Source organism: Mobula hypostoma, chromosome 25 (assembly GCF_963921235.1).
Source record: "Mobula hypostoma chromosome 25, sMobHyp1.1, whole genome shotgun sequence".
In the NCBI taxonomy this organism is placed as follows: domain Eukaryota; kingdom Metazoa; phylum Chordata; class Chondrichthyes; order Myliobatiformes; family Myliobatidae; genus Mobula; species Mobula hypostoma.
In genome coordinates, this window is record NC_086121.1 from 44,484,175 (window position 1) to 44,506,939 (window position 22,765).

The window sequence follows — 22,765 nt, forward strand, 5'->3', positions numbered from 1 at the left end:
GGTCCACTACCGATAACTTCTGGGATTCATTAATTCAGGAAGTTTATGATTAAACCTTTTCCATCTAAAAAGCAGCTGAGTTGGGCCTAGCCAACAATCAGCTCACATCAACTATTGCCCTATCATATTCAAGAGATTAAAACACAGAACTTCAACAATGTTTGGCTGTCAACACTGAATTGCCAAGTTAAGGTTCTAATGGGACCCTAATCTCCGGTACTGTGAGGGGGCAAACACCTTCAACCTGCAGGTGAATACCATGGATGCAGCATGTGCTTGCCTCATTCTTATGTTGATTCTTTAATTTTCTTATTTAGTAATAAAGCACAGTATCGGGCCACTCCAGTCCAACAAGCCAGCGTCACCCATTTACACCCATGTGACCGATTAAAGCTCTGGGCAGTACAGCTGTGGACTGTGGGAGGAAACCAGCGGACCCAGACAAAACCCATGCAGTCAAGGGGAGAAAATATGGACTCTTACGGGCGGCAGCAGGAACTGAACCTGCCTCCCTGGCACTGTAATAGTGTTACACTAACTCCTATGATACCGTGGGCACTCGATGCAAAATGCCTACCAATGATAAACATTTGGTGCTGTTTCCAAACCTGATTCTTGGAATCAGTGTTAAAAAAGCCAAATAAACATGAAAACTTCCATGGGGGGTGAATACTTTTTATAGGCATTAGAAGTACTGGTCTAATAAGCAATGTATATTGCATCCTTAAGATGAACGAACCTTGTCACAGCTTAGGCTACATTCTGACTCAAGCCATAAAACCAAAACTACAACATGATCTAACAATTCCCAATTAACAAGTTGGATTCCCTTCAGTACACCCAGCCGTCCAGGTATCATTCATACTGACATTGTTCCAACTTTGTAAAACTCTGGTTAGACCACATCCACAGTACTGCATACTGTTCTGGTCGCCCCACTATAGGATGGATGTTGAGGCTTTGAAGAGAGTGCAGAAGAGGTTTACCAGGATGCTGCCTCGTTTAGAGGGCAGGTGTTATCACAAGAGGCTGGATAAACTTGAGTTGTTTACTCTAGAGCATTGGAGGCTGAGAGGAGTTCTGACAGAGGTTAACAAGGTTATGAGAGGCATCGATAGAGTGAAAAGAGAATCTCTGTTTCCCAGGGTTGTAATGTCTAATACCAGACAGCATGCATTAAAAGTGAGAGGGATAGGTTCAAGGAGGATGTGAGAGTTACGTTTTGTTTATTCAGAGAGTTGTGGATGCCAGGGATGTGCTGCCTGGTCTAGTGGTAGAGACAAGTGCATTAGAGGCTTTTAAGAGATGTTTGCATAGGCACATTGATGTAAGGAGGGTGGAGGGATATGGGCATGGTGTGAGTAAGTGGGATTAGTGTTTGCATGTTTTTGATTTGCTTTTTTGCTGGTTTGGCACAACATTGTGGGCCAAATGGCCTGTTCCTGTACCATACTCTTCTATATTCCATTAAGCATAGTTTTAGCTTGTTTCAGCAGCAACCATCCACAGAAGAAGTGATGCAGTCAGAAGCCAAGTTAAACCTACCAGTCCACATGCTACTTGCTCTGCGATGCTATAAGCACTTCGTTTGGTGAGGTTAAATTCCCTTCCTCCATCTTGAGCTTCACTCTGCAGTTGTGGGGTGAAAGGAAACAGTATTTTAAAATAATAGCTATTATACTCCAAACAAATTCTGCTCAAACCACAAACTTCTAAAACTTTGCTGAGCCTTTCCGCACAAACCAAGATCTCCTAGTTTGTGCTGGATCACTTTACAGACCATTGTAGGATCCTAGCATTCTCAGTCAACACAAGACAGCCCTACTTAGTGCCCTGTAAACAGCCCATCACTGAAGGGTAGTCTGTGACCTATTCAAACTCCTGTGGCCAATTCTTCCCATTCTGATGAAACGTACCACAGGATTCAAATGGAAAGCATTCTGACAAATAGGATTGAGAAGGCATATTTACTCCCATCACTCCTGCTGATATAACCCAAAGATCTGTAAACAAACCGTCAGTGGTACCTATGGGAAATCTCAGTGTCACATGGGAAAACGATGCACTAACCCCAACCTCAATCAAAGCCAATTTCATCGGTGGTGGATCTGTGATCTTCGGGTAGCTACTTCACTCTGCCACGATGTCCAGTCCAGCTCTCAACTCTCTTAACAAATCATGCACAGTCATAGCTGGAGACAGCATGGCCAGGGAATACCATCAGCAGTTTCTAAGGTGAATTCATGGCTCAGATTATTCAGGCATTTCAGGATCCAATGAGCCATGTTGGACATTAGCTGGGATGCAGTCAGTGAATTATAGTCATAGAAAAGTGCAGGATAGAAACGGGTTCTTCAGTCCATCCTGTGCTTGACGAAACATTTAAACTACCTAGTCCTATCGACCTGCACCTGCACCATAGCCCTCCAAACCCATCCCATCCACGTACCTATCCAAACCTCTCGAACATTGAAATCGAAATCACATCCACCACTTGTGTTGGCAGCTCGTTCCACATTCTCACACTCACATGTTGCTCTTAAAACATTTCACCTTTCACCCTTAGCCCATGTTGTAGTCCCACCTAATCTCAGTGAATAAAGCCTGCTTGCATTTACGCTATCCATACGTCTCATAATTTTGTATACCTCTATCAAATCTCCTCTCAATCTTTAATGTTCTAGGGAATAAAGTTCTAATCTACTCAATCTAATCTTTCCTTACAACTCAAGTCTCCAGTCCTAGCAGCATCCTTGTAAATTTTCTCTGTACTCTTTCAATGTTATTTACATCTTTTCTGTAATAGGTGTCCTAAATGGCACACAATACACCAAATTAGGCCTTCTACAGCTTCAGCAGCCCAACTCCTGTATTCAATACACAAAGGCCAATGTGCCAAAAGCTATCTTAACAAGCCTATCTACCTGTGACACCATCTTCAATTAATTATGGACCTGTGTTTCCAAATCACTTTGTTCTACCACACTCCTTAGTGCCCTACTGCTCACTGTGTAAGACCTACCATGGGTGGTCTTCCCAAATTGCAACACCTCACATTGGTCTGCACTAAACTCCATCTGCCATTTTTCCATCTGGACCAGATCCCACTGTAAGCTTTGATAGCCTTCCTTGCTGTTCGCTACACCCTCAATATTGGAGTACAGTATTCACAAATTTGTTGATCCAGTTAACCACATTATCATCCAGATTGTTGATATAGATTATATACAACAATGATCACTGTGGCACTCCACTAGTCACAGGCCTCCAGTCAGAGAGACAACCATCTACTACCACTCTCTGGCTCCTCCCACAAAGCCAACGTCTATTCCAATTTGATACCTCATCTTGAATGCCAAGCAACTGAACCTTCCTGACTAACCTCCCAAGAGCAAGGCACTTGACGAGGTCCCGCAAGTCTATGTAGACAATATTCAGTGCTTTGCCTTCATCGGGTTTCCTGGTAACAGCCATGAAAGACTAAGATTGGTTAGTTATGAACTACTAAGCATAAAGCCATGCTGACTATCCCTAATCAGCCCTTGTCTATCCAAATACTCATAACAGGTTTCTTAGAATATCTTCCAAAAACTTCCCCACGACTGATGTCACGGTCACTGGTCTATAATTTCCTGGTTTATTTTTAGAACCTTTCTTAAACAATGGAACAACATTAACTGACTCAAATCCTTGGGTACCTCACCTGTTGCTAATAATGATTTAAATATCTCTGCTACAGCCCCTGTGATTACTGCACTTGCCTCCCACAGGGTCCAAAGAACACTTTGTGGACCTGTTGTCCACCCTGACTTGCCTCAAGACAGCAAACATCGCCGCCTCTAATCTGTCAGGGTCTCTGCTACTTTGCCTCACTTCTATAGACTCTGTGTCCTGCCTGAGTAAATACAGATGCAAAACATCCATTCAAGGTCTCCCCCATTTCTTTTGGCTCCACATATCGATTACCATTCTGATCTTCCAGAGGACCAATTCTGTCTCTAGCAAACCTTTTGCTTTTAACACATCTGTAGAAGCCCCTAGGATTCTCCTTCACCTTGTCTGCTAAAGCAACCTCATGCCTTCTTTTAGCTCTCCTGATTTCTTCCTTGTGTTCCCTTACATTTCTTATTCTCAAGTATTCTCATTTGTTCCTACCAACCTATACCTATAACCATATAACAATTACAGCACTGAAACAGGCCATCTCGGCCCTTCTAGTCCATGCCGAACTCTTACTCTCACCTAGTCCCACCGACCTGCACTCAGCCCATAACCCACCAATCCTTTCCTGTCCATATAGCTGTCCAGTTTAACTTTAAACGACAACATCGAACCTGCCTCAACCACTTCTGCTGGAAGCTCGTTCCACACAGCTACCACTCTCTGAGTAAAGAAGTTCCCCCTCATGTTAGCCCTAAACTTTTGCCCTTTAACTCTCAACTCAACCTGTTTTAAAAAACAGAGCCTCAATATCTATCTAAATCCGAGGTTCCCTAAACCTTTTATCTTTACCTTTTATTCTGGCAGGCACATACAAGCTTTGTATGCTCAAAATTTCACTGTTGAATGCCTTCCACTTACCAAGTACATCTTTGTCAGAAAACAGCCTGTCCCAATCCACACTTACCATCTGATAACATCAAAGTTAACCTTTCTCCAATGTAGAATCTCAACCTGTGGACTGGACCTCTCCTTTTCCATAATTACCTTCAAACTAATAGCATTGTGATCACTAGATGCAAAGCGCTCCCCTCATTAACTTCTGCCACCTGTCCTGCCATATTCCCTAAGAGAAGATCAAATATTACACACTCTCTCGTTGGGACTTTTATGTACTGAACTATGGTCTGAAACTTTCCTGAACACATTTGACAAACTCTATCCCATTTAGTCCTTTTACAGTGTGGGAGTCCCAGACAATACGTGGAAAGTTAAAATCACAACCATAACAACCTTATGCTTCTTGCAACAGTCTGTGATCTCTCTACAGATTTGTTCCTCTAACTCCCATGGACTGTTGGGTGGTCTATAATATAATCCTATTAAGGTGATTATGCCTTTTTTTATTCCTCAGTTCCACCCATAAAGTTTCACTGGACAAATTCTCCAGTCTATCCTGACTAAGCATTGCTGTAACATTTTCCCGACTAGTAACACCACCCCTTCCTCTTTAAACTCTCCCACTCCACTCCAGCTGACCTTAAACAACAGAACCCCAGTGTTTATGCTACCAGTCCTGCCCCTCCTGCAAGCAAGTCTACAATATCATAATTCCATGTGTTGAACCACGTCCTGAGCTCATCTGTCTTTCCTACAATACTTACATTGCAATATACACAACTCAGAACATTAGTCCCACCTTGCTCGACCTTTTGCTTCTAACTTTGGATGATTCTTAACAACATGTCTACAATCACTCTATCTGTTCTGGCACTCTGGTTTTCATCCCCCTGAAACTTTAATTTAAAGCCTCCCACACAGCACCAGCAAACCTTCCCAGTAATATATTAGTCACCCTCCAGTTTAGGTGCAACCCGTCTCTTCTGCACAGCTCCCACCTTCCCTGGAAGACAACCAAATGATCCAAAATTCCGAAGCCCTTCCTCCTACATCAACTCCTTAGCCGTGTATGATGCTCCTTTTTCTGGCCTCACTAGTACGTGGGTCGGGTAGCAATCCTGAGATCACAACTCTAAATATACTACTACTACGTCGACTCAGGCCTAAGGGGCCAGTGTCAGGCAAACTCTGGATGTCCTGTTCTTTAACTTAGCACCCAACTCCCTCTACTCACCCTGTTGAATCTCATCCTTGTGTCATTGGTACCAAAGTGGATCACGACCTCAGGCTGCTCACCATCCCAGTTAAGAAGGCTGAGGATTCATTCCAAGATGTCCTGAACCCTGGAACCCAGGAGACAACATCCCATCCAGGAATCTCATTCTTGTCCACAGTACCTCCTTTCCATTCCCTTAACTAATGAAGCCCCCATCACCACAGCTCACCTCTTCTCTCCCCTTCTCTTCTGAGCTACACAGCTAGATGCAGCGCCAGGGACCCAACCATTGTGACTTCCTTCTGCTCGGTCAATTTTCCCCAACAGTATCCAAGCGTTATAACTGTTGTTGAGGGGAGTGGCCACAGGGTTAGTCTGCGTTGGTTGTTTAACCCCTTTCCCCTTCCTGTCACCCAGTTTCCTGTGTCCTGCACCTTGTGTGTAATACCTGTTTTCCTGTCCATCAGCCCCTCAGCTTCCCAAATGATCTGGAGTTCATCCAGTTCCAGCTCCAACTGCTTAATGCTGCATGTTAGAAGCTGCCGCCGGATGCACTGCTTGCAGGTCGTCAGGGACACTGGAGGTCTCTCTGCCTTCCCACATCCCTCAAGAGGAGCTTTCCAGGGTCCTGCCTGGCATCCCCACAGCTCTAACTGTACAACTACAAAGAAGAAAACAATAAATAAACAAAGAAAAACTGCCTGCTGCTTCTTGCCTTCTCTCACTTAAGCCCCTCCTCGCTGAAGCCTTAAAGAGCTAAACCTCAAAACCTGCACTCCAAGAACGGCTACTCCATTTGTCCCTCGTTTGTCATTCATTGCATACCGTGTTCCGCTGGCCCCTGCTTAACTTTAAGTTGCACTCAGTAATGTTCTCTGTTCTCTGACTGGCCACTGTTCAGATACTGAAGCTCCTGTGAAGCACTGAAGCTCTCTTATCCTCTCTCTCCCGATCTCTGATTCGCCAATTCAAATGCACTGCTCAAAGTCTTATGACCTTTTTGCGATTATCACAATTTGATTTATTCATTAATTATGAAAATTAATATGAGAAGATTTGGATCTCTTCTTTGCAATTCACTGCCCATATTGTAAACATCTGCTTGCATGGACAATTGGAACTATATGACCATAAAATATAAGAGCAGAATAAGGCCATTCAGCCCATTGAGTCTGCTCTGTCACTCTATCATTGCTGATTTATTGTTGCTCTTATCCCCATTTTCCTGCCTTCCACCTGTAACCTTGGATGCCCTGCCTAATCAAGAACCTATCATAGAACATAGAATAGTACAGCACAGTACAGGCCCTTCGGCCCACAATGTTGTGCCGACCCTCAAAGCCTGCCTCCCATATAAGCCCCCAGCTTAGATTCCTCCATATAGCTGTCTAGTAGTCTCTTAAACTTCACTAGTGTATCTGCCTCCACCACTGACTCAGGCAGTGCATTCCATGCACCAACCACTCTCTGAGTAAAAAACCTTCCTCTAATATCCCCCTTGAACTTCCCACCCCTTACCTTAAAGCCATGTCCTCTTGTATTGAGCAGTGGTGCCCTGGGGAAGAGGCACTGGCTATCCACTCTATCTATTCCTCTTATTATCTTGTACACCTCTATCATGTCTCCTCTCATTCTCCTTCTATCAACCTCCACTTTAAATATACTCAGTGATTTGGTCTCCACACCCATCCATGGAATGAATTCCACAGATTCACCATCCTCTGGCTAAAGAAATTCCAATTAATTTCTGTCCTAAAGTAACATACTTCTACTTTGAGGCTGGACCTTCTGGTGCTGGACTCCCCCACTATAGAAAAGATCCTCTCCACATCCACTCTATATTGGCCTTGCAATATTTGACAGTGCTGATGGAGCATCAACAGTGTATCTGGGACACAGTGTCTTTTTTTAAACGCCCAGTGGTAGGAAGCTGTTGGTTTGGGAGCTGTTGTTGAAGAAACAGCAGCAAATCACAGTGGCAGGTTCTGTGGACTTCAGCCACTGTTCACTTACTGAGGAAGGGGGTGGGTAAGGTGGTGAACGGAGTGCAGTTTTATCCAGAAGGAACTCCATTGCTGAAGCTGCACCAATCCGGTGATGGAAAAGTATCCACTACAAACTTGATGTGAGCAATGTTAGAGCTGGGAGATTGGGGAGTCACTCCTGATCGACTCCTGAGAAATCCCACCGAGTGCTCCACTGGCCGTGGTGTTACTGCTATTCTGGCAGTGGTATTTCATACTGGTGGATCTTAGTGACTTTCCTCTTGGGAATTATACAACAATTGGAGTACAACCTAATAATACATGGTAATGGATCTCTCACGACAAGTGAAACACATTCAATAAGTGAACCTTTAAAATTTGCTTCTTCCCAAAATCAAAGACAAAATAATTTATTTACAGACCTCACGAAGTTTCCACAAGGTGTGCAATAGATTGCCCCCACTCATGAACTCCAGGAACAAGCACAGGGGCATTCTCTCAGTTTGACATCCCAGCAGCTTCACAATGCACTCATGATGACAGATCTTTGTGTGGAACTTCACCAGCTCCAGGAAGTCACTCAGTTCGTTTGCACCTGCATTATCTGAGGCAATCAAAAGCACAGAGTGTGCACATTAGAAAACAGCTCTGAACAACCTTTGTCAAAGGCCTTAAAGACTTAGAATTCTGGTAGAAAAGTTTAATCAGAATTCCAAGACCTTATAAGCATCATGTCCTCACTTTATCTACCCATGTCAGAAGTAAAATTTTCTGGGTTAGGAGCCCTTTCCAAATCTCAATTTAAGGACTGGTGCCTCTGGAGTACTAAAAGACATTTAAGTATACCCGGCTTTTCAGGTTTCTCTAGTTTCCAGATAACCCCAACTGGAAGGGTCTTGTCTGAGCCGGTGGACTTTCAGGTGAGATCGAGAGGAGATATCCAGCTTAAACGGAGATTCACTATTCTCCCACCTGCTACTCACCTTCATCAGGCTTCGTGACTGATTCAAGCTTCACAGGACTCCTACCCAGTTAGGACAGATGTACAGCCTGTTCATGCAATGGGGAAAGGGTCAAATTCACTGCCATCTAAAATGTTTAATTATTTTACACTGCTCCACTGTCTTTCTCCAAGCAGCCAGGAAAACAAATTCTGTGGATTAAGTGTGGATAAAGCTCCCTCTACTGACAAAACTCAGCTGAGTGATTGAGGACAGGCTGATAGAGATTTAATCTCCATCACCAACCATTCAAGGAAGAGAAAACCAAAATGTGGAACTAAAGGGATCCCACAGACACATGGGACAACTGAGCTCAGTGTCTCTGTATGAGGATTCTACTGGGGATATTGTTTCTACCATATCTCTCAAGCTACCTGCTCACCAAGGCTTTAGAAAATGTCTGGACCATACCTCTGAGGAACTAACAATGGGTCAACCGTGCCTCTGAAATTAGTCAGTCGTTACTGTACGGGCTCTTTTTTTTCTGTTAAATCTAAAATGGCTTCTTTGTTATGTTATACTGAGGAATGCTGAGAAAGTCTCTAACTAGACAGTTGCTTGGGTTGTTAGAGATAGCAGGGTGCTAATAACCAATGGGTGGTCACGTATCGTTTTGTTTTCGGATACAGTGCTGTATCATATGACTGTGGACGGGGTTTTGGCTGGGAGTTGGAGCAGAGACGGGGAGTCGGAGGAGAGACAGGTAGGACGGCGGACGTGCAGGGTATTTGGGGGGGAGTCAAAGGAGACGGGGAGTCGGAGGAGAGACAGGGAGGACGGTGGACGGGGTTTTTGGGGGGGAGTCGGAGGAGAGACAGGGAGGACGGTGGACGGGGTTTTTGGGGGGGGAGTCGGAGGGGGGACGGGGAGGATGGTGGACGGGGTTTTGGCGGGGAGTCGGAGGAGAGACGGGGAGGACGGTGGACGGGGTTTTTGGGGGGAGTTGGAGGAGAGACGGGGAGAACGGTGGACGGGGTTGTTGGGGGGAGTCAGAGCAGAGACGAGGAGGATGGTGGACGGGGTTTTGGCGGGGAGTCGGAAGAGAGACGGGGAGGACGGTGGACGGGGTTTTTAGTGGGGAGTCGGAGGGAGAGACGGGGAGTCGGAGGGGGGACGGGGTGTTTGGCGGGGAGTCGGAGGGGGGATGGGGAGGATGGTGGACGGGGTTTTGGCGGGGAGTCGGAGGAGAGACAGGGAGGACGGAGGAGAGACGAGGTTTTTGGCGGGGAGTCGGAGGGAGGACGGGGAGGACGGTGGATGGGGTTTTTGGGGGGGGGGAGTTGGAGGAGAGACGGGGAGTCGGAGGGGGGACGGGGTTTTTGGCGGGGAGTCGGAGGGGGGACGGGGAGGACGGTGGACAGGGTTTTGGTGGGGAGTCAGAGGAGAGACGGGGAGGACGGCGGAGAGACGGGGAGTCGGAGGAGAGACGGGGAGTCGGAGGAGAGACGGGGAGTCGGAGGAGAGACGGGGAGGACGGAGGAGAGACGGGGAGGACGGAGGAGAGACGTGGAGGACCGCGGATGTGCGGAAAGGCTCTGGTCGATCACTTCAGGTGGTCCCGAGCAGTGAATCGACAGGATCCGGGTGGTCGTTGGGAATCGATTGAGCTCCAACGGTAGCACGCGAAGAACTTGGACTTTGATAAGTGTTGGCGCCTTTTTTTTCATTACTTTCCTCTCTGTAACAAATTTATATTAATATCATGAAATTAGTAATATCTATAAAGTGTACTTGTTAAAATTTACTGGGTGTGCTGGCTGATGATTGATGTTTGTGATTGATTCGGGCTGCGACTGACCCTGAGGGGAGTGTTGAAGCAGGTGCTGGGCAGGATTTCCCATATACGAGCCAAAATAACTGAACGTTACAAGTGGGGGCTACTGTCCGGATCTGGATTTTTGGTAAAGCTGTATAGTCATCGCGTTAAGTGGTGCGAAGATGGATCGAGATAAGATTGTAACTTGGTGTGAATTAGAGGATGTACCGGTGAATCATGCATGTGTGGTAAGCAGGGTCGATTATCGCATTCCAGTAGAGGTACTGGTGCGAGGGTTGAGTTTGATTAAAGGTATCGGGCAGGTAGAACTTGTAGCTAGAAGGTGTGGGAAAGAACTGGAGGCCAGCTGGATGTTGGTGCGGACGAGTGCCAACGTCATGACTTTGGAACTACCAGCGACAGTCCACGTCCAGGGGGAGACGGGGCCGTGGGGTCTCCACACCCTCCCAGAGGACGGAAGTGAGGAGGTGCTGGAGGAGGAGCTAGATGAGGCCCCAGGAGAGGTGCCAGTAGCCAGGGGTGGAGGCGTGGAGTGGGAAGGCTTGGCCAGGCCCCGTCCCCCAGTTAGGGCTGAGACCTCCGAATTAGCGGCTGCCATTACCTCCCTGGTGAGTAGGGTTGAGGGGCTCCGCCCGAAGCTGAGAATTTTCTCGGGAGCCAGGCCCACCCCGGAAGGGGAGGATGAATATGAGGCCTGGATTGAGAATACGTCCCAGTTGTTAGAGGGGTGGCCAGTTTCGGATGAGGAAAAGAGACAGCGATTGGTGGAAAGCTTAAGGGGCAGGACGGTCCGTGTGGTCCGCGATTTGACAGCGGAACGCCCTTCAGCTTCCCTGTCGGAGTGTTTGAATGCTTTGGAGGAAGTGTTTGGACTGTCAGGAGATCCCTGGCGACTTTTAGTGGAGTTTCAAAAAAATGGGGCAGGGAAGAGGGGAACAGCTCTCAGAATACATTTTCCGGCTGGAAGGGAAGCTTACGGGGCTGCGGCGCCAAGGGGTAGTGAGGGCGGATGAAGTGGAGGATGAGCCAGATATGTAACGGTTCCCGGGAGGATGACAGGGTGGCTTAGAGTATCCGGCACTCATATAAGAGGCGCCCTCCTCCATCATTCGGGCAGCTGATTAGAGAGGTACGAGCGGAGGAGAGTGCTTCGGGCCGACCAGGGGGCTTGGACCCCCGGGGATGGTCTTCAGCAGTTCAGGAGGTGGCAGCCGGGGTGAGATCAGAGAAATCCAAGGGGTCCCCGGGGGGGGGGGGGGTGTACCGGGAGGAGAGAGGCGGCGGGTAGCAGGTGCTATACCTGTGGAAAGGAGGGGCACTTCCGGCGGGAATGTGAGTGGCCGGGATGTGCTACAGCTGTGGGGAAGCGGGTCACTTGCAGGAGATTGTAAGAGACGAGATGCTCCGAGGGGGGAGGGCCCCCAGGCCGCTAAGAAGGGAGAGGTGTCGGGAAACTTAGGAGAGGCTCAGTGAGGGAACGGACAGGAGTCTTGGGAGGAACACGTTTCCAGAAAACAGCTATGGAACCCCAGAAAGTACAAGCCCTTATTCCGGATGGACTGGTGGGACCCCGTTCCAGCGTGTCCCTACGGATAGAGGGAATCTTCGCAAAAGCCATCCTTGACACTGGGTCGCAGGTTACCTTACTGTACCGGTCGTTCTACAACAAATATCTGAAGCATTTGCCAGTAACCCCGTTTAATGCGCTGGAGATTTGGGGTATCAGTGCTGGTACGATGGGTACTTGTCAGTGAGACTGGAATTCTCAGGGGGCGATGTGGGAGTGTCGGAAGCCTTTGAGACGCTGGTGTTGGTCTGTCCGGAACCGGTGGAAACCGGTGGCGCTGCCCTGCTAGTGGGGACTAACTCCCCTCTGGTGCGACGGCTCCTGGGAGCCTGTAAGAAGGTGGGGGAGAACTTTCTGGAGACCCTGTGACCCAATGTTTCCAGTGGTGTACGAAGGAGTGGGTGACCCCCAGGGGCTGGATCCTGACTGTAAACGAGGGACGGTATGGTGCAGTCAGGCGAGGCCTAAGGTGATAGGGCCAGGGGAGGTGGCATTAGTGATGGGGACCCCTAGATTCCCCGGAGTACTGGCGGGCGAGGCCCTGCTAGTAGACGCCCCAGACGACCTGGAAGGGGAGTCCCGATTCCCGGCTGGGGCGCTGGTGAGACCTGAATTGCAGAGGCCCTCAGCTGTACAGGCACGGCAGATGGGAGTGATGGTAAGGAACATAACGGAGTGGGAGATCACCTTTAAGCGCGGGATGCCCCTCGCGCACTTGTTCCCGGTGGCGGTGATGTCCAGCGCCCCCGTGAGACCCACTGGAGGAAAATTATTGGAGAACGGGGGGGCTGACCAAGGAGGCCTTTAATTTTGAAGACTCCCCTGTACTGCTGGAGTATAAGAGCAGGCTGGTGGAGAAGACGCTGAAGCAAGGGGATGTCTTTTCTCAGGGTGAGTTTGATGTGGGATGTTCCAAGAGCATTCGGCACACTATCTGGGTGACAAATGACACCCCGTTTAGAGAAAGGTCGCTGCAGCTGGCCCCAGAGGATGTGGAAGATGTGCGGCAGTTGAAAGACGCAGGGATTATCGCAGAGTACCGGATCCCCTATGCGTCCCCCATAGTAGTGGCAAGGAAGAAAAATGGGAAGGTATGCATGTGCATGGACTACAGGATCCTGAACCGCCACACTGTCCCCAACCAGTATACAGTCCCCAGGGTGGAAGACGCATTGGCCTGTTTAAGTGGGGTGCAGTGGTTTAGTGTATTGGATTTGCGGAGCAGGTATTACCAGATTCCGATGAGTGAGACCGATAAAGAGAAGACGGCCTTTATCTGCCCCCTGGGATTTTTCTAGTTCGAACGAATGCCCCAAGGCATCTCAGGGGCCCCAGCCACCTTCCAGAGGCTCATGGAGAGGACAGTGGGGGACATGAACCTGCTGGAGGTGTTGGTGTACCTGGACGACCTGATAGTGTTTGGATCTACGTTGGAGGAACATGAGGAGCGGCTGCTGAAGGTGCTGAGTCTGCTGAAGGAGGAAGGATTAAAACTTTCCCTGGATAAATGTCAGTTCTGTAAAACGTCGGTCAGTTATGTCGGGCACATAATCTCGCGAAATGGAGTGGCCATTGATCCGAGTAAGATGGCCGCAGTCACCACCTGGCCGAGACCTCAGAAGGTGAGCACCTTACGCTCGTTTTTGGGGTTTTGCGGATATTACCGGTGATTCGTGAAAGGATATGTAAAAATGAGTCACCCATTGAACCAGCTGCTGTGTGGCTATCCACCTGTGGGGAGGAAGAGGAAGGGAGACCGAGGGCCGGAGGTAGAAGGATACTTGAACTCAGGGGAGCCTTTTGGATCGAGATGGGATGCTCAATGTGAAGAGGCGTTCCAATCTCTAAAAAGGGTGCTGACACAGGCTCCGGTGTTGGCTTTTGCTGATTCCCGGAAGCACACTGATGCCAGTCATGAGGGTCTGGGGGCTGTCCTGTAACAGGAACAGGGCAATGGATTGAGACCAGTGGTGTTTGTCAGCCAGAGCTTGTCGCCATCTGAGAGAAACTATCCCACTCACAAGCTGGAGTTCTTGGCGTTGAAATGAGTGGTGGTGGACAAGTTGAGTGACTATCTATACGGGGCCCAGTTTGAGGTGAGAACTGACAACAACCCCCTCACTTATATCCTGACCTCGGCAAAGTTGGACGCTACTGGGCACCGGCAGTTAGCAGCCTTGTCTGCCTATGAGTTCAGCCTGAAGTACCGGCCGGGGAGTCGGAACATCGATGCAGATGCCCTGTCTCGTCGGGCATGGTCGAGGAGTGGAAGAGTGTCCCTGCCCAGGGAGTGAAGGCCATGTGTCAAGTTGGGAGTGACGGGGAAGTAAGATGGGGACGGATCGGGCAGTGGATCAATTGGGGGTTGACAATTGACAATGACGTGCTTACACCGTTTACTGTAATGTGACTGCTCTGAGGAACAGGCAGCTGCCAGAGTTGAGCCCCCAGGAAGTAGAGGCGGCTCAGCGTGATGACCCGAGCATTGGCACTGTCTGGTACGCGGTTAGCCAGGGTGATATGGGGCAGGTGGAGAAGGCGAAACATGCCTCCGTTCCCCTACTACTGAAGGAGTGGCCTCGGTTGAAGCTGAAGAACCACGTCCTGTACCGGGTCACGTCGCCTCCGGACCACCCCCGGCGCTGGCAGCTGGTCATGCCTGAGAAGTATCGGAAGACTGTGCTCCAGGCTCTACATGATGATTCCAGGCACTTAGGGGCTAGAGAAGACCTATGGATTACTCAAGGACCGGTTTTACTGGCCCCGGATGGGGGGGGAGGTGGAAGGCCTGTAGTTGTTGCATCAGGAGGGAGACCTTGCCTGTGCAGGCGGCCCCGTTATCCCATTTGCAGAGTGCGGGACCCATGGACCTGGTGTGTATGGATTTCCTGTCTATTGAGCCAGACACCAGCAACACCACGAATGACTTGGTCATCACGGATCACTACACTAGATATGCGCAGGCTTTTCCTACTAAGGATCAGAAAGCGACTACAGTGGCGAAGGTGTTATGGGAGAAGAGGCTCCTGGCCCTTCCATCGCTGAGTTAGGGGAACCGAGGGTGTTGCAGAGCCGCCTGTATTACAGCCAGAATTGGGGGAGGAGAGGGTGTTGCAGAGCCGCCTGTATTACAGCCGGAATTGGGGGAGGGTGTTGCAGAGCCGCCTGTATTACAGCCGGAATTGGGGGAGGGTGTTGCAGAGCCGCCTGTATTACAGCCGGGACTGGGGGAGGAGAGGGTGGAACTAGAACCTGAGGCAGAGGGCTCACAGGTGCTGAGGGGTCCCAGTGAGGGGGAGGGTCCGACAGATAGGCCCGGGGGGTCACCTGGGGTGTCTGAACAGGGAGAGTCAGCAGAGGAAGTCCAGAGACTTCAGAGGAGTAGGCATCCCCCGGAAAGACTCACTTATATAGCGCCGGGAGAGCAGGGTGTGATCTCTACTGCCCTGGAAAGTTATGTCACTGCTTTATGCACCCGGGTTGGGTTTTGTGTTTTACAAGGTGCATTGGTGAACTCTGTTAACGTCATGAAGGCATGACTTTTATTGGTGGGGGGAGAGTGTACGGGGTCCTTCTTTCTTGTTAAATTTAAAATGGCTTCTTTGTTATGTTATACTGGGGAATGCTGAGAAAGTCTCTAACTAGACAGTTGCTTGGGTTATTAGAGATAGCAGGGTGCTATTAGCCAATGGGTGGTCATGTATCGTTTTGTTTTCAGATACAATGCTGTATTATATGACTGTGGACGGGGTTTTGGTGGGGAGTCAGAGGAGAGACGGGGAGGACGGTGGACGGGGTTTTTGTGGGGGGGGGGAGTCCGAGGAGAGACGGGGAGGACGGCGGACGGGGTTTTTGGGGGGGAGTCGGAGGAGAGACGGGGAGGACGGAGGAGAGACGGGGAGGACGGAGGAGAGACGGGGAGGCTCCGGTCGATCACTCCGGGTGGTCCCGAGCCATGAGTCGACAGGATCCGGGTGGTCGTCAGGAATCAATTGAGCTCCAACGGTTGCGCACGAAGAACTTGGACTTTGGTAAGTGTTGGCGCCTTTTTTTTCATTACTTCCTTTTCTGTATCGAATTTATAGATATTAATGTCATAGAATTAGTAATATCTATAAAGTGTATTTGTTAAAATTTACTGGGTGTGCTGATGATTGATGTTTGTGATTGATTCGGGTGGCAACCGACCCCATTGAGGCAGGTGCTGGGTGGGATTTCCTCTAGACATATACAAGCCAATACAACTGAACGTTACACAACCCAAAAACTTTAGTGACATGATTTGCATAGACAACAATCCCTTTCCTTGTGTTACCATTGAAGAGTGAATATTCAAATTTTAATCCTTCTTACATCTACAGTACGTTTTAAATGAAAGAAAGACAGTATTTCCATCTAAAGTCCTTTGCAATAGATTCAGAATTCGAAATAGAACAGACTGATTTCATGTTGAAGCCAAATGATTCAAATTGGATTTTATTTTTCTGAACACATAGATCCCAGACTGAAATTCACAGATTTACAAGTTTAGGGAGGCTCTGACAATCATTAGAAACATTTTGTGATTAGTAAGACAGAATTTACTAAGAAACAGCCTATATCCATTATTGAATGTTTTTTAGCTTGTAAATAAAAATCTGATTTTAAATCGAATCGTTCAAGTAGTGGGCAATGCTGAGTAGTTGAGTAGAGGATCTATTTCCCTGCATCCATGCCTGAGAAAGGCTGGTTGAGTAAGGCAGGCACCCTCAGAACACAAAACATACCTGGGTGAGCACATCACAAGTTGTAGTCTACAGCACAGGTGTTGAGATTGGATAATCAGGTCTACTTTGGCCAGCATGACAAGATGGACCAAATGGCCTCCTTCTATGCCTTAAACCTCTAAAATCCTAAGTAGTACAATTTGGATACAATTTTCCTAGGTGAAAGAACTGCCTTGGCTGTGTGAATAGAAAACCCGTTGCTGTCTCCATGAATATCCTGGATAGATACACGGAGCTTAGTAAAACAGAAGGCTATAGGTAACCCTAGGTAATTTCTAAAGTACATGTTCAGCACAGCATTGTGGGCCAAAGAGTCTGTATTGTGCTGAAGGTTTTCTATGTTTCTATCTTTAAAACAGATCTAAACATTTTACATATACGACTAAATGGAAGTGCTGGTGGCTCTTGCAATATTCCATGTTGTGAAGATCACACTGCAATTAATTGGACTTCATCTGATCAAAAGCAGTGAATACAAATCTGGTTCCGATCACCTCATGTAGATACTGATCAGCTTTACCATCAACGATTGTGCAGGAAATAATCCTGCGGGGAAGGTGAGGTTTGAACTAGAGTTGCAGGGGGATGGAAACCAGATTGCCAGAACAGTTAGTGGAGAGGTTGTGGAGGCAGATGTTGGTTGGACCTCAGATAAAGTTAGGAATCAAAACTCACAACACGCTGGAGGAGCTCAGCAGGTCGGGCAGCATCCGTGGAAACGATCAGTCGACGTTTCGGGCCGGAACCCTTCGTCAGGACTGAAGAGGGAAGGGGCAGAGGCCCTATAAAGAAGGTGGGGGGAGGGTGGGAAGGAGAAGGCTGGTAGGTTCCAGGTGAAAAACCAGTAAGGGGAAAGATAAAGGGGTGGGGGAGGGGAGGCAGGGAGGGAAAGGTAGGAAAGGTGAAGGAGGAATAGGGGGAAACACAAGTAGTAGAAGGAAGCTGAACCATGAGGGAGGTGATAGGCAGCTGGGGGAGGGGGCAGAGTTGCTTTGACCCCAGCATCTGCAGATTATTTTGTGGTTAGGAATCAAAAGGTTGAGCATAGTGTGACTAGTGACCTCAGCTGTGTATATTTCAATGTAAGTAGTATCGTAGGAAAGGCAGATGATAGTGCTGAAGATGAGGTAGTTGGTTTACAAACAGAGGCAATGCGTAGTGACGAGTGGCTGTTGATGGGGCAAAGTTGCAGTCAACAGGATGAGTTGCAACATAAAAGGCCAACAAAATCGGAAAGGGTGAATTCAGAACTTGAAGGCGTTATATTTGAGTATGTGCAGAGTATGGAATAAGGCAGATGAACTGTAGCACAGTTACAGATTGACAAGTGTGATGTTGTAGGCAATACTGAATCATGGCAGAAAGAAGTTTACAGCTAGGAGCTTAATGTCCAAGGACACACATTGTATTGGAAGGACAGGCAGGTACTGTAGGCAGAGGGGACGGCATGGCTCTGTTGGTAAAAAAAAATGAAATCATATCATTAGATAGAGGTGACATAGGGTCAGAAGATGTTGAATCATTGTGGTAGAGCTAAGGAACTACAAGGGTAAAACTAACCAGATGGGAGTTGTATACAGACCCCCAAACAGGAGTAAGGATGTGGTCTACAAATTACAAGATACAAAATGCATGTCAAAAGGGCAATGTTACAATAGTCATGGGGGATTTCAATATGCAGGTAGATTGGGAAAATCAGGTTGGTGCTGGATTCTAGGAGGGGGAATTTCTAGAGTGCCAATGAGAGGGTGTTTTAGAGCAGCTTGTGGTTCAGCTATTCTGGATCGGGTGTTGTGCTATGAACCGGAATTGATTAGAGAACTTAAGGTGAAACAACCCTTAAGGAAAGTGGTCATAATATGATCGAATTCACGCTGAATGTTGGGAAGAGAAATAGAAGTCAGATGTATCAATATTACAGAGTAAAGGGAATTACAGAGGCATGAGAGAGGAGTTGGCCAAACTTGATTGGAAAAGAACACTGGCAGGGAAGACAGCAGAGCAGCAACGGCAGGAGTTTCTGGAGGCAATTCAGAAGGTATAGGATATTTACATCCCAAAGAAGAAGTATCCTAAAGGCAAGATGACACAACCATGGCTAACAAGAGAAGTCAAAGCCAACATAAAAGCCAAAGAGAGGGCATATAATACAGCAAAAATTAGTGGGAAGTTAGAGGATTGGGAAGCTTTTAAAAAATAGCAGAAGGCAACTAAATAGTCATTAAGATAAAGATGGAATATGAAAGTAAGCTAGCTGGCAATATTAAAGAGGATGCCAAAAGTTTCTTCAGATACATAAAGTATAAATGAGAGGTGAGAGTGGATATCGGATTGCTGTAAAACAATGCTGGAGAAGCAGTAACGGGGGACAAGGAAATAACAGATGAACTGACTAAGTATTTTATATCAGTCTTCACTGCGGAAGATACTAGTAATATGGTAGAAGTTCCAGGGTCAGGGCTCATGACATGTGTAAAGTTACCATTAGTAGAGAAAAGGTTCTTGGGAAACTGAAAGGTCTGAAGGTGGATAAGTCACCTGAACCAGATAGTATACATCCCAAAGTTTGCAGACAATATGAATATAAGCAGAGGGGCTGGTAGTTTTGAGGAAGTAGAGTGGCTACAGAAGGACTTGGACATATTGGGAGAAGGGGCAAAGAAATAGCAGATGGAATACAGTGTTGGAAGTGTGCAGTCATGCGTTTTGATAGAACAAAAATAAAGGGTTAACTATTTTCAAAATGGAAAGAAGATACAAAAAAACTAAGGCACAAAGGGACTTGTGAGTCCTTGTGCAAGGTTCCCTAAAGGGTAATTTGCAGGTTGAGTATGAAGAAGGCAAATGGGATGTTAGCATTCATTTCAAGAGGATGAGAATATAAAAGCAAGGATGTAACGCTGAGACTTTATGAAGCACTGGTGAGCTTCTTGATTAGCCAGGGCATCAGAAGGTATGGGGAGAAGGCAGGGGGGTGGGGATGACTGGAAGAATTGAATCAGCCCATGATTGAATGGCAGAGCAGACTCGATGGGCAGAATGGCCTACTTCTGCTTCTATATCTTATGGTCTTGTGAAGCCAACTCCAGCCCTCTTGAATTAAATTACAGTCACAAGGATTGAAGAGGAATTGATCAAACCAACAATTGTGATAAATTGCATAACTACAGAACTACATTTTCCAAACAAGCTCAAGGAATGGCCTCTGAATAACATCTAGTGGACAGTCCTTTCGGGTTAATACTTGAAACAGATGTAATTTAGTTGTGTGAGTCCTTTCTTTTCCCTCTAACTGTTGGTTAATCTCTTGAAATGGACCATGTGAGTATGAAAATGTGAATGTATGGAACCAAACCTGAATCTTCCAAATATTCAGTAGAGGTAGTGAGTTACCAACTGAGTGCCAGATGTTGAGTTACGGCTAAAATAACGATGGTCCTTTATTTCAACTAACAAAACACAGTTAAGATCTCCAAAGAGAGCATTTTTAAATTGTAGAAAGTTGACTTCTCTAGCCATTTTCACACTTGAACACCACTAAGATTAAATCACCACAAAAGGGGAAGGAACACAAAATGTGAAGGAAGATTTTTTTTACTTACCATGAAGAGACTTTAACACAGCTCTCACTTCTCCAGTTCCATCTGGAGAGCGGATATTGGCTGTATAAATTGGTCCATAACTCCCACTCTGCGTATATTCCAAATTGCCAAGTACGTGCTCTGGTGATATTTCCCACCGCTTTAGACAGGGATCCTTGGTTGCCAGAATCCGTTCGATTGCATTTGATATTAATCCATTTTCATTCTCCTTCTGATATCCAGATTCAGATTTGTCTGGAGAAAAAAATCAAGTTCAAAATCCACATTTATAGGTTGTGATCATAAAAGAGAAACAACACAGATATCACAATGAGGATTATATAGTAACACTTCGTGGGAACAGATGAAGACTTTAGATTGCTTCAACTACCAACAACGCAGACATGAAATAACCAATGCAAGTTATTTGTCAGTATGTACAATGAGTAATACTCCCAATGATGATCACAAACGATTTCACAACCTGCTTTGGAAGAGAAGATCAAAAGCATCCGAAATGTAAATTTCCAATACCATGTTGCAACAGCTGTGACCATGAAACCCCTTTCATTTCTCTGGGAGACAGTGTTACCATACAAGTGCTCACGTCTGATTTATGGTCTGCCCACTGGTAACACCAAATGTGATACAGGCTTCATATGGATGGTAACACTGGCTGGAGCTCTGAACTTTCATTAAACCAAAAGAATATCACAACTCTTGTGTGACGTTGTGCCATGGAACAAGGGCCTTCATGGAGCCTCAGCTTAAAGTCACATCTGAAAGATCACACCTTCAAGGCACGGAGTGCCCTGAATCATGTGCAAAAGCGTATGCCTCTCATCTGTTATCAACTGGCTCGGGGAATGGTACTGCCACAGCTCACATTTCCAATGCAGAAATAGCAAATACCCATGCAAGCTCAATGTCTTCAAAACCAGGACCACAACCTTCAACACCTTCAGGCATACAAAGATTAGAGCGTAATATTGATGCTATCCACACTGATAAGAGGGTTTGGATTTTAGTGGCATCAACTACTAACTGGTTAGTTAAGAAGAGAGGAGAGGGGTTGGCTGGACTCCCCTGTTCTATATCACACTTCGGGGGGAGAGCCAATGTTACTCTGGCTTCAGTAATCACAAAGTTTCAATCTCCACTGGCCGTAGACAAGGAGCCAGATAGCTGAATGGCAGTAAACGTGCTATCTTTAGTCAAGAAAGGCAGCAGAGATAAGTCTGTGACCTCTGGTGTACTACAGGGATTGGTGCTGGGATCCTTGCTGTTTGTTACATACATCAATGAATACAGAAGTACGTCTGGATCTGACAAAAAATTGTAGTGTCATTGATGGTGACGGCTGTAGTCATAAGGTGCTGATTGATAATGACCAGCTGGCAAACTGGACAAGGCGATGGAAGATGGAAGTTTGAGGTAATATTGTTTGATGGTGCTGGTGGTGGTGGTGGTATATCAAATATAGAACATGCACTATGAACAGCAAGACCCCGGGGAATACACAGAAACAATAAGAGACCATGGTGTACAAGTCCAGAGATCTCTGAAGGTGACAGCTCAGGTAAACAAGGTGGTGAATAAAGCATATGGAGAGTTTGCCTCCATTAGCCAAGATACTGAGTATAAGGACATGGAGGTATTGATAAAACTTCATGAAATATTGATTAGAACATGGCTAATCAATGTTCTATTGATTAGAACTTTGTGCAAGTTTGGTTGCCACACCATAGAAATTACACTGGCGAGGCAGCAGAGGAGACTGAGCAGGGCATTGCCTGGGATAGAATTACTTTGTTATGATGAGAGACCAGGTTTGTTTTCCTTTGAGCAGAGGAGGCTGAGAGAAGACCTGGTAGGGATGCACAAAATTGTGAAAGGATGAAAGGAATAAAGATTTTTTTAAAACTTTTCCACGTTGTAGACATGTCTGAAGTTAGGGGGCTTAGCTTTAAGGTAAGGTGTAAGGGGTTTAGAGAGGAGCCAAGGAAGAATTTATTCATATATTTAACAGCTGAAGTCTGGATCACACTGCACAGGAGGGTGTTGGAGGCAGATACTGAGACACATTTAAGCAGTATCTCAGAACCAGAATTAGGTTTATTATCACCAGCATGTGACATGAAATTTGTTAACTTAGCAGCAGCAGTTCAATGCAATACTTAATCTAGCAGAGAGAAAAAAATAATAATAACATTTATTATTTTTTAAAATATTTATAAGTAAATCAATTTACAGTATACGTATATTTAATAGATTTTAAAAAGTGCAAAAAACAGAAATACTGTGGCAACCCA

General features: G+C 46.8%; 1 protein-coding gene across 1 annotated transcript in view; it reads right to left on the minus strand.

The window, feature by feature from the left end:
• The window catches only part of si:ch73-206d17.1 (tyrosine-protein kinase STYK1), an 83,507-nt gene that overhangs the window by 36,567 nt on the left and 24,175 nt on the right, over positions 1–22,765 (minus strand). The window contains exons 4-6 of the mRNA XM_063033159.1: positions 20,475–20,708; positions 8,184–8,365; positions 1,546–1,629 (exon numbers count right to left, since the gene is read on the minus strand). Coding sequence (XP_062889229.1) covers positions 1,546–1,629; positions 8,184–8,365; positions 20,475–20,708 — 500 coding nt within the window. The remainder of the gene's footprint in view (positions 1–1,545; positions 1,630–8,183; positions 8,366–20,474; positions 20,709–22,765) is intronic.